A 12,035-nucleotide genomic window follows, 5' to 3' on the forward strand; every position below is an offset into this window, starting at 1 on the left:
TGAACCTCACCGGCTTCCGTTTGCGTAACTGCCTCAGCCGCGCATTTCCTTTTCCGCTTTAGCCCACCACGTTGGCGTCTCCGTGCCGCTAGCGTACTTTCTCCTCAGGTCTGTCCTCATTCACCACAGGCCTTCTCACTTCCCTTGGCTACTAAGGGTCAGCTTTTCCTGTTCCAGATCAGCTATAGCAAACATTGTTCAAAATGTCTCGCCAAGAGAGCACCACAGGCAGCCTACCAGACTTAGAAGATGGAAGCCATCTCAGCAGCGCCGAGGAGAGGTCTGGAGCAATGGCGGGGAGGGAGCCATACTTAGATAGTGAAATGGAGGCCTCAGAACAGAATCTGAGATTGACCGGAGATGGTGACGGTACCGGGGATGGTGGTTTCCTCAACTATGCCAGCGTAGAAAGTCAAGGAACAGACACAGAAAATTCAAGTGAGGACATTGACATTGATAACATAGAGGACTTTGACCATTTCGGTATCGGTGGTGAAAGCCTGTTCCAGTATAATGTGGAGGAGCAAGAGGATGAGGAAGAGGAGGAGGAAGAAGTGGAGATAGAGGAGGGAGAAGAAGTGGAGATAGAGGAGGAGGAAGAAGTGGAGATAGAGGAGGAGGAGGAAGAGGAGGAGGAAGAATTGGAGATACAGGAGGAGGAGGAAGAGGAAGAGCAGCCTCAGGCGTGTGTAAGGTGCAGTGAGACCAACCAGCAGATTTTAGCAGATGAGGATCGGGCCCTGGAGGACTGGGTATCCTCAGAGACATCGGCCCTGCCCCCACCTCGCTGGCAAGTTCTTACTGCTCTTCGGCAGCGGCAGCTGGGTTCAAGTACCCGCTTTGTATATGAGGCCTGTGGCGCCAGAGCGTTTGTGCAGCGTTTCCACCTGCAGTATGGTCTTGAAGGTCATGCCGGCTGTGTGAATACTGTGCACTTTAACCAGCGTGGCACTTGGCTGGCCAGTAGCAGTGATGACTTGAAGGTGATAGTGTGGGACTGGATGCGTCAGCGTGCTGTACTTGATTTTGAGAGTGGCCACAAAAATAATGTCTTTCAGGCTAAGTTCCTTCCTAACTGTGGTGATTCCATCCTGGCCACATGTGCCCGTGATGGCCAGGTACGAATAGCAGATCTATCTACTATGCCATACAGCAAGAATACTAAGCGTGTGGCCCAGCACAAGGGAGCCTCCCACAAGTTGGCTCTGGAGCCAGACTCCCCTTTTCAGTTCCTAAGTTCAGGTGAAGATGCAGTTGTTTTCACCATTGACCTCAGACAAGGCAGGCCAGCTTCAAAAGTGGTGGTAACCAAAGAGAGAGAGAAGAAAGTGGGACTGTACACAATCTATGTGAATCCTGTCAATACCTACCAATTTGCAGTGGGTGGACAAGATCAGTTTGTAAGGATTTATGACCAGAGGAAGATTGATCTGAATGAGAACAATGGAGTACTCAAGAAATTTTGTCCTCATCACCTGATTAACTGTGATTCCAAAGCAAATATCACTTGCCTCGTGTACAGCCACGATGGCACAGAGCTCCTGGCCAGCTACAATGATGATGATATTTACCTCTTCAATTCCTCTCATGATGATGGTGCTCAATATGTTAAGAGATATAAGGGGCACAGAAATAATGCCACAATCAAAGGCGTCAATTTCTATGGCCCTGGAAGTGAGTTTGTAGTGAGCGGTAGTGATTGTGGGCACATCTTCCTCTGGGAGAAATCATCCTGCCAGATCATTCAGTTCATGGAGGGTGATAAGGGAGGCACAGTCAACTGTCTTGAGCCCCACCCTTGCCTGCCTGTGTTGGCAACCAGTGGCCTAGACCATGATGCCAAGATCTGGGCACCCACAGCTAAAGCTTCCACTGAGCTTACTGGGCTAAAGAATGTGATTAAGAAGAACAAGCGCGAACGAGATGAAGATAGCTTGCACCACACTGACCTGTTTGACAGCCACATGCTTCGTTTCCTTATGCGTCACCTGACACAAAGAGGTCGCCAACGGCGCTGGGGAGATCCTGGAGTTGGAGTCGTAGATGGAGACTTGTATGAGTCTTCCAGCCCCTCAGATACGTCCGAAGAGGAGGAGAACCAAGACCGAGTTCAGTGCTTGCCATCCTGAAGGCCTCATACCCATTCCAGCTAGATGTCAGCTCTAGTACACTGGACTTTAAAATTCAGTTTGACTAATTTAGACTAATTTGTTTGACTAATTTGTTAATTAATAGATTAATACATTTATCTTTTGTCTTTTATTTTCCACAAGATAATCTCTTCTATCCCCTTCCTCCCTACTTCCCTTCCTTCCTCCCACATTCTTCTTCTCTGGTTCTTTCCCTCTTAATTGGTTTCTTTATTCCTCTTTTATTGCCTTTTATCTCTATATGAATGCATAAGCAATTTATTTGTGCCTTTTTTCCTATATTCCCTTATAGTTGACCTCGAAAGTTTCCTAATTTTGTTGAAACAATTAATAACTTTATTAGATATATCTTCTCATTTCTGATATTCTGATAACTATGACCTTTTTGCCTTTTTTCATCTCTGGCAATTTATTCTGAAGATCAATTTCTTCAGTTGACTTTATAATTTCAGAAATGTGTTTATTCTTTACAAGTAAAGTAAAATAAAACAAACCATGGTTTTGTTCCTTGAATACTGACACTTGGCGTCGCACACACACACCTGCACACTCAGAAAAGGAAAAGAAGAGAAAATGGTGGGTAGATAAATTTCTAACCAGATAATTCACCCCCTTAGAATAGATAACTTGGGGTTAGCTACATTTTCTGAATCTATAGTTTAATAATATTGATTAATTTGACCACACTGAAGCTGGTAAGAAGTAAATTAAATGTAATCACATGAAATTGTTCACTCTGCACTTTCAAATTTTCTTGAAGTTTTATGGGTAAGAACTCCCACAGGATTACCTTCTAGGAAGTCCTCCTGGGACAACTATCTTTTGTAAGATGCCAGGCAGGAGTATAAGAAACCCTCATATTTGAAAATATATATTTCAATTAACTTTTAAGAATAATAATGTTGCAGTAAAAATTGTTTATGCTTATAGACAACCATTTGATATAATTGGAAGAAAAATCCTATTAATGTAAATTTTGGGTACTGGATATCCAATTACTCTTCAATAATTTTTATTTTTGTTTTATATATGTTACTTGTGTAGCTAAATGCAAAAGATCACCTTCCTCCCCAACACCCATAAACTGTAACACACCCTTCTTTGTAGACTTTCATTGGGAAAGAAGGATGTAATGAAACATCCTATACCCTGACATTGGCTTTCCTTTGATAATACTCCTTGAAATAGGTATTATCTCTGGTCCCTTGGAAGCAAGTATAGAAATTTGCATAATGAGATTAGACTTTGGAACGGAAGATGGCTTGACCAAAGTTCCTACTCACTGAGATTCAAAGTTAGGAACAACTGCCCTGGGATCTGGGGGCCCCAAGAAACCCCTACCAAGGACCCCTACCAAGGGCTGCTGTCAGGAAACAACCTTAAGAGTTCCAAAAGGGAACTTAATGTGGAGAATGCAATGAGACTGAGCTGAATGCTGTCATTTAAAACAGGGCATAAGGAGAAGATAGTTATAAACTAGAATCCCAAGTTTGGGGCATCATGTATAACTTCATGGGATGGATACCACTGACAACATTAACAAAACATTAGAAAAACATCATTTGAAATTTTGCATGAAAATGAGTGTTAGAAAAATAGCAAAAACCGATTTATTTAGTTATTTTTCTGCTTGCTGTTTGGAAGCAAGCCTGCCTCTCTGGGGGATTTATACTCTGCCAACTTAGCTAAGCTAAAACCTTTCCTGTTATTTTTTTTGAGACAGAGTCTTACTCTGTCACCCAGGGTAGAGTGCAGTGTTGCTATCATAGCTCACTGCAGCCTCATTGGGTGTTGGGAGGGTGGGAGGGGGGAGGAAGGGAGGGGTGTATACAACCACAAAGAGTAAGATGCGCAACGTTTGGGGGATGGACATGCTTGAAGCTCTTACTCGAGGGGGGAGGGGGGCAAGGGCAATATAAGTAACCTTGACACTTGTACCCCCATAATACGCTAAAATAAAATAAAAATAAAAAAGGAAAAAAAATAAAAGGAAAAGAAAAAAAACTCCTCATCTCAAGCCATCCTCCTGCCTCAGCCTCCCAAGTAGCTGGAAGTACAGGCTCACACCACCACACCTGGCTAGTTTTAGTAGAGACGGGTCTCAGTCTTGCTCAGGCTGGCCTTGAACTCCGGAGCTCAAGCAGTCCTCCCGCCTTGGCTTCCCAGAGTTCTAGGGTTACAGGTGTGAGCCACTGCGCCCAGCTATAAGCTAAAACTTTGTTCAGAGTTCCCTGCATGATTCTGAGATTGCTTGTGCTCCAAGAGGCATTTGGTGAAAGATTTGGAGGGCAAAGGTTAAGCAGTAGCCATATTGGTTTTATGCTCAGAAAGTAGGAGCTGGGGCATCAGGTGCTGCTGAAGCTCATGAACATTTTTGCTTATGTGCTGGCTTACCTTATTGGAGTGGGATTGCAGCTGGGGCCACAACTGCTCCAGCTCTCCTTCAAATTTTTCTTCAGCTTCACTAACTCCATGAAAAAGAGCGTCCACTTTTAGAGGGCACTCATGTCATTGAAGTTGGAGGTTTGGAGGCAGTGAAAGATCAACAAGAGTTCCAGTCAGTCCTTGTGAGTTCCAGATATTCCTCATGGATTTTCATTTATCCTTGCTTCCCCCACTTCACACTCATCTTTCCTTTCTGACTGGCCTGATCACTTCAGGCTCTAGCACCCGAAGCAGAGGCAAAAGCCTTACTAAGACTGGCTAACAAGATCCCACAATTAAATAAGGCTTGGACCCTATTATAAGTCCCTTATTATATGTGTCTCACCCACAGTGTTTCTCATTCTCTGATTGAACCCTGAGTGATTCAACCTCTCCCACATGCTTTGGACTGAATAAATCACCAGGTTACTTGTACTTGGAAATTTGCCCTTTGGTGGAATTAAAGGCCCGTAAAAGAAGAGGTCAAACTTGGTGTGTGTGTGTGTGTGTGTGTGTGTGTGTGTGTGTGTGTATTTTCAATAAATAAATTGAAAAATAAAGTTATGAATATAGGTGAAAACCAAGATGGTGAAGTACTATTGCTCTTTGTTGTGCTTCACAGATATTGCAATTTTTACATATTGAAGGTTTGTGGCAATCCTGTGTTGAGCAAGTCTGTCAGTGCCATTTTTTCTAACAGTGCATGCTCATTTCAAGTCTCTGTGTCACATTTTGGTAATTCAACAATTCAAGATTTTTCATTATTATTATATCTGTTATGATAATCTGTGGTCAGTGATCTTCGATGTTACTATTGGAGTTGTTTTGGAGCACCATGAGCTGCACACATGTAAGACACAGAACTTAATCAACCAATGTAGTGTGTGTTCTGACTGTTCCACTGACCAGCTGTCCTCATATGTGTCTCCCTCTTCTCGGGCCTTCCTATTTCGTAAGGCACAACAACATTGAAATTAGGCCAATCAATAATCCTATAATGGCCAGTAAGTGTTCAAGTGAAAGGAAGAGTCGTATGTCTCTCACTTTAAATAAAAAGCTAGAAATGATTAAGTTTAGTGAGGAAGGCCTATTTAAAGCTAAGATCAGCTGAAAGTTAGGCTTCTTACACCAAGCAGCTATGTTGTGAACGTAAAGGAAAAGTTCTTGAAATAAATTGAAAGCATCACTCCAGTGAACACATCAATGGTAAGAAAGTTAAACAGTTTTATTTCTGAAATGGAGAAAGTTTGAGCACTCTGCATAGAAGATCAAACCAGCCACAACATTTTTTTTAAATTCAGGATATTATGGGGGTACCAACATTTCGGTTACATGAAATGCATTTGCCTTGCTCAAGCCAGGGTCACAAGCATGTCCTTCCCCTATACAGTGCGCCCCGTCTTCATTAGCTGTGGGTTTACTCACCCCACCCACTCTAACCCCCGCTCCCCACACCGCTACCTAATCGGCACTCAGTGAATATTTACTACCATTGTTGATCAGTGAGTACCAGTTTGATGGCAAGTACATATGTTGCTTGTTTTTCCATTCTTGGGATACTTCATTTAGGAGAATGGGCTCCAGCTCTATCCATGATAATATAAGAGGTGCTAGATCACCATTGTTTTTTGTGGCTGAATATTACTCCATGGTATACATATACCACATTTTATTAATCTACTCATGTATTGATGGGCATTTGGGTTGTTTCCACATCTTTGCAATTGTAAATTGTGCTGCTATAAACATTTGAGTGCAGATGTCTTTATTACAGAATGTCTTTTTTTCCTTTGGACAGATGCCTAGCAGTGGGATTGCTGGATCAAATGGTAGTTCTACTTTTAGCTCTTTGAGGTACCTCCATATTGCTTTCCACAGAGGTTGTACTAGTTTGTAGTCCCACCAGCAGTGTATGAGTGTTCCTATCTCTCCGCAACCATGCCAACATTTGTTGTTTGGGGACTTTTTGATAAAAATCATTCTCACTAGAGATAAGTGATATCTCATTGTGGTTTTGTGGATTTTTAAAGTTTTAATTTATTCACATATTGGTCTTAATAACACATAGAAGAGAGCAATAGAATATAACTACCAGCCTTCCACGAAATACTAGGCAAAACTAACAAAGCAATTGGTTTAACAAGCAGGTGAAACTTCACCTTTGTTTTAATTTTTCAACATCAATTATTTTCCTTCCAATGTGGAATGTCTTCAGGACTGTTCTGTGCAGGCCCTCATGGCCTTTATGAAATATTATAATTTTCTTCTAGTTATGCACAAAATTTAACTGCATAAAGTTGTGACAGATGCGAAACTATAATTTTAAAAAGACATCTTCTGGCAGCCATTTCTTAAAAGGACAGGTGTGTAAAAAAATAGAGATAGAAAAATATACAATGGAGTATAATTGCTAAATGGTAGAGCCAAAAACTTTTGGAGAGTTCTGATAGTCCAACAGCGACCTTCATCAGTGCTCATTATATTAATACAATGTTGTGAGCTGAAAGCATTATGCAATAAATTCACAATAGACTGGATCTTAGCCATCTTGTGATTGACTTCTATGAACTTCACTATCTTATATTGCTTCAACTTTAGCCTCAATAGGAAAATGAGAGGTTTGGATTTTCAAATTTAGTTCTTATGTCTTAATATATATTTCTTTGCTGAATATTGGGAGTTCATGTATGGATGTATGACAGTCCAGGTTCACAAGGAACCTACTGCACTAATCTCAAGCTGTGTTTTGGGAGAACTAGGAGTTCTTTGAAAGTTTTTATTGGAAGGTGTTTGGAAAGGTCTCTATCCTGCTGCTTCATTCAAAGTGTGATGTCTATTATTCCTTCCAAGATTTAGCAGTCTCTTTATCTCTAGCTCTATTGTGTAAGCAACTGTCTACAGAAATTAAAGACACTTGCACTGTCAAGAGCATATTCAAGTGTAATTTCTCAATTGTTATTCATAAAAGCTACATTAAAATGGAGGAGAAGAAACTTAAGTTCAGGGAAGTTAAATATACTTTCCCAAACTATGTGGCTAAGCAGGTGCAGAGTAGAATTTATTCAAATAAAATTTAAAATGAAATTAATTCGCAGCATCATTGTTTTGATGAATGATAATTTGGTGTAGTGGACAGTAGACATTGAGAGGCTGGGCCTGGCATGGTGGCTCATGCCTGTAATCCTACCACTCTGGGAGGCCGAGGCAGGTGTGTCACTCAAGGTCAGGAGTTTGAAACCAGCCTGAGCAAGAACGAGACCCTGTCTCTACTAATAATAGAAAGAAATTAATTGGCCAACTAAAAATATATAGAAAAAATTAGCCAGGCATGGTGGCACATGCCTGTAGTCTCAGCTCTCAGGAGGCTGAGGCAGGAGGATTGCTTGAGTCCAGGAGTTTGAGGTTGCTGTGAGCTAGGCTGATGCCACGGCACTCTAGCCCGGGCAACAGAGTGAGACTCTGTCTCAAAAATAAATAAATAAAATAAAAAGAAATTGAGAGGCCAACATCTCAGATTCTTTTATCACATTTAATAATCACTTTCCATCTATTAAGGTGGCTGTAGTTTCACCTTTGACTTCTTTGGTTAGTGTTTTGAGAAAGCAGAAGTGGCAGCCTTGTTAACAACTCAAGCCCCTGAAATTGAACTGTAGGCCTCAGAGGAGAAAAAACCAAACCAAAAACAAACAAACAAACAAAAGATGAACTAAAAATAAAGAAAAAACAGAGTAAAATAAAATAAAATAAAAATGGTATAGGGCAGTACTTCCAGTCTCAGCTACGTATTGATTTGGATGGCATTAGCTGAAATGGTTGTTCTTTATGAATCTCTCTCTATAATCAAATTCAAATCACAGCTAAGCCTGGGTGATTGATTCTTTTGATTACTCTGTTAAAAACTATAATGGCCCAGATTTTCTAGGTACTATCTTCCTTGACTGACAGATATGACCAAACTGTGAGGGACTGAGATCTATGAGAGGTAGTCATTAAGATCTTAGATGATATAGAGAAGCTCCTCTTTTCTACAGTGAGAGTTACCCTCCAAGTAAGAAACAAGATTTGTACCTTAGGTATTACCCTGTTAAGACTACCAACTGATAATTAATAGTCACATCCATGAATATATTTTAAAACATTGCAGTTATGAATTCTTGATGAGTGAAGGTGTTTGCAAAGCTTTAAAAATATTTTTGGAAATATGGAAATAAAGTGACCTTAACATCATCACATAAAACCAAATATTTGGGGGAAAAAGATTTTGTTCCACGTGCTTTCTCATAGTAGTGCACCCTCAACAAAATCTCTGTAGAATGTTAGGATGATGGAACTGATAGGTATGGTGCTGAGGTGGTCAATATATGACTCAATGCGTTTGTCAAAACTCATAGAACTGTATGCCAAAAAGAGTAAATATTAATGTATGCAAACTAAAAAAAATTCAACCAGGATGTTAAATGATCTCAGGAAGGAATATAGACTATGACAAATCAATCTAACTCCATTACAAATATGTGACATAACCTTACTGAAGCAGATGGGCGGTGAGGAGGAAAGAAGCTGGCTTAAATAACTTTGTCAAATAATGTTTTGAAGGGCAACTGTAAAGCTAAAGACAAAAGGAACTATACATAAAAACTACACTCTAGTTGGTAAATTTGCTTCTCACTGGGGTTCAGGTTGCTAATTCTCAACCTGCTTTACATGTATGTCTGGGGTTGAATAAATAAGTAAATAGATGATAGGTCATGAGAATCAAGTTTCTCACTGTCAGAGAGGGAAATCATAGACAAGCAAGAAAAAAAAAGCTAGATGAATCTTGTGGTACTAGATTAGAGTTAAAGAGATATCAGTATGAACTTACAATTAGCTTAATATATATATATATATGTATATATATATATATATATACACACACACACAGACCTATAGATATAGAAATAATTATAGAAATGCATGTATACATGGGTTAGTGTACATACATATGTTCATTGCTCTCTCTACCAAGAGGCCCTAGGAGCAGTGACATCTCAGTAGCAATGAGCACACTCAGCACCCAGATCTTGATTTCTAGCACTATTCTCCAATAAAAGGAACCAGGAACCCTTGGAAAAATGGCTGATTCTAGGGCCAAGGCAGGAAATATACAAGATGAACCTGGAGCATCTTGTAGTGTCATATAGCAAGGAAGTTCTCATAAAACAAAAGATGAGAATGTATCAAAGGGACACGTGAACTAACTGAAAGTTTCCAATGGCCAAAGCTGAAATAATTTGGCCAACAGAACAAATAATGTGGTATTAAGTTACAACCCAAAGCATAAAATAAATATTCATTATTCGGTACTGATAAATAAATAAATAAGGGAGCAGAGACCAATCTATCTACAGAATAATTACAAATAACAGCAGGTACTCCCTTCTTCAGAAGATGGAGTTTGATTCCACCCTCTTTGAGTGAAGGATAGATTTATTGTCTTGCATCCAAAGAAAAGAGTATAAAAGGAGGAAAAAATAGTCACTTTATAGTAAAGAAATGTGACAAACACCACTTAACCAAGTGCTGGAGGTTAACATCACCAGGGATAAATCATGTTGATATCACATGCCTCCAATATGATACAATGATAAGGGCATTCACCTCCATGGTTATTCTTCTCTAAAACCTATAACTCCAGTCTAGTCATAAGGAAAATATCAGACAACCCCAAATGGAGGAACATTCTACAAAACAACTGGCCTGTACTCTTCAAAACTTTCAAGGTCATGGGAAATGAGGGGAGGCTGAGAAACTATTGCCGCCCAGAAGAGTCTAAGGAGACATAATGGCTAACTGCAATGTGGTATACTGGATGGGATCTTGGTATAGAAAAGGGGCATTAGTGGGCAACGTGGTAAAATCAGAATAAAGTCTAAAGCTTAGTAAATGAAAATGAGCCGATGTTGGTTTCTTAGTTTTAACAAATATATACCAAGGTAATGTTAGATGTAAACATTATAGGGAACTAAGTGAGGGGTATATGGAAACTATTATCTTAGGAACTTTTCTATAAACCTATAATTATTTCAAAATAATAAAAAAATTTAATGCCAAAACAATCCATGGAAAAGAATCTTTAACTCTAGTAGCCATAATAATTCTGGCAATGTTCATCATATGAGTAGAAATAATTCAGTTCCTTTGGTTTTTGAAATCTCTACTTATTTTGTGATTCATGCTGAGTAATTTTCATTATTTGTGACCTTTTGAAAATGTTCTTTCTTTTATCACTCTCTATTTTGTTTGATGATGTGCTTCTGGTAAGTTGATTCTAATAAGAGTCCAATAAAAATTGTAAATTGAAGTAAAAGAGGAAAATTGTAAAGGACAACATTTAGTAAATCCTTAAAAGAAAGGAATTTTCTTTAAGGGAGATATATCGCCAAATATACTGTAAAGTACTTAGTATTTAGGAACTGAATAAAATATTCATGCATAGCTGCTTTTTAAAACCACTGATCGTTTAATACAAAACTTATCTCCTTTTGCAGAGTGTAAAGTTTCATCAACATCTTTAGAATAGAGGCGGAGTAGAAGCCAGATTTGAGTTGGTTGAAGGGTATATAGGAGGAGAGGGAGTAAAAATAGTGAGTGTAGGCAAGTCTTTCAAGAAGTTTGGATATGTAGGAGAAAAGAAATTGAGTGAGAGCTGGAACAAAATGTGGAATTAAGGGAGCATTGTTATACTTTAAGATCAAGATATTAGAAAAAAATTATTGACAGTAAACATCAGTAAACATTAGAAAAAATTGACAGTAAACATCTCAGCGTGAGAGAGAAATTAATGATGTAGGAAAGAGTAGAAAACTCCACGATTCAAACATTTGAGGAGCTATGATCTAGAAACCAGTATAAGAATGGCCTTTCTTAGGATCAAGCCAGACAATATAAATTCAGAGGCAAGTAAATTGACAGATTTGGTAGTGGGAAGATGAGTGTGGAGAGACTGATGTTATTGCTTTGACTTTCTGTCTAGTAAGATACAAGGTAAAGCCATCAGTTTAGATTCCTGAGGGAGGGAATTTTTTAGTTTTGAAAAGAGAGGAGACAATTGAACCTAATTTTCTCAGAAATCAGGAAAATGAACTTCCTAGGGAAATGTTATCTTTTCAAGGAATATAGAGTTTTTAAAATAAAATTGTAGCTAAAAGAATTTGCCTTGGCTGTCACCTTAATGACATCTTATTTGAAATACAGACGTAGCCCTGAAACCAGATTTTAAAAAGATGTGCATTAAAACTTCACTCTGGCATTCATGTGTACTATAAAGTCAGCTTCATTTAGGATTCAATCTAGAATTGGAACTTCCCACCTAAGTGCGTATAGAGCCTTCTGTTAATTGTGCATACAAATGTACAGAGAGAGGGCACTCGCAATTCCAGTGATATACAAATCTAGACCCTTCCTAGAGTCATTAGGAAA

General features: G+C 39.2%; 1 protein-coding gene across 3 annotated transcripts; it reads left to right on the top strand.

Moving 5' to 3' along the window:
• Nucleotides 1-203: 203 nt before the first annotated feature.
• Nucleotides 204-2,129, top strand: LOC105867097 (DDB1- and CUL4-associated factor 8-like). 3 transcript variants are annotated; one of them, XM_012756872.3, is made up of 2 exons: nt 204-578; nt 615-2,129. In XM_012756872.3, exons 1-2 carry the CDS (start codon nt 204-206, stop codon nt 2,127-2,129), a joined length of 1,890 nt encoding a protein of 629 aa, XP_012612326.2. The 3 variants fall into 3 exon arrangements, with proteins under 3 accessions (XP_012612326.2, XP_075855608.1, XP_075855609.1); XM_075999493.1 differs by having other exon boundaries at nt 669-2,129; XM_075999494.1 differs by having other exon boundaries at nt 204-554; nt 660-2,129.
• Nucleotides 2,130-12,035: the final 9,906 nt, after the last annotated feature.

The sequence above is a fragment of the Microcebus murinus genome, chromosome X (genome assembly GCF_040939455.1).
Source record: "Microcebus murinus isolate Inina chromosome X, M.murinus_Inina_mat1.0, whole genome shotgun sequence".
In the NCBI taxonomy this organism is placed as follows: Eukaryota; Metazoa; Chordata; class Mammalia; order Primates; family Cheirogaleidae; genus Microcebus; species Microcebus murinus.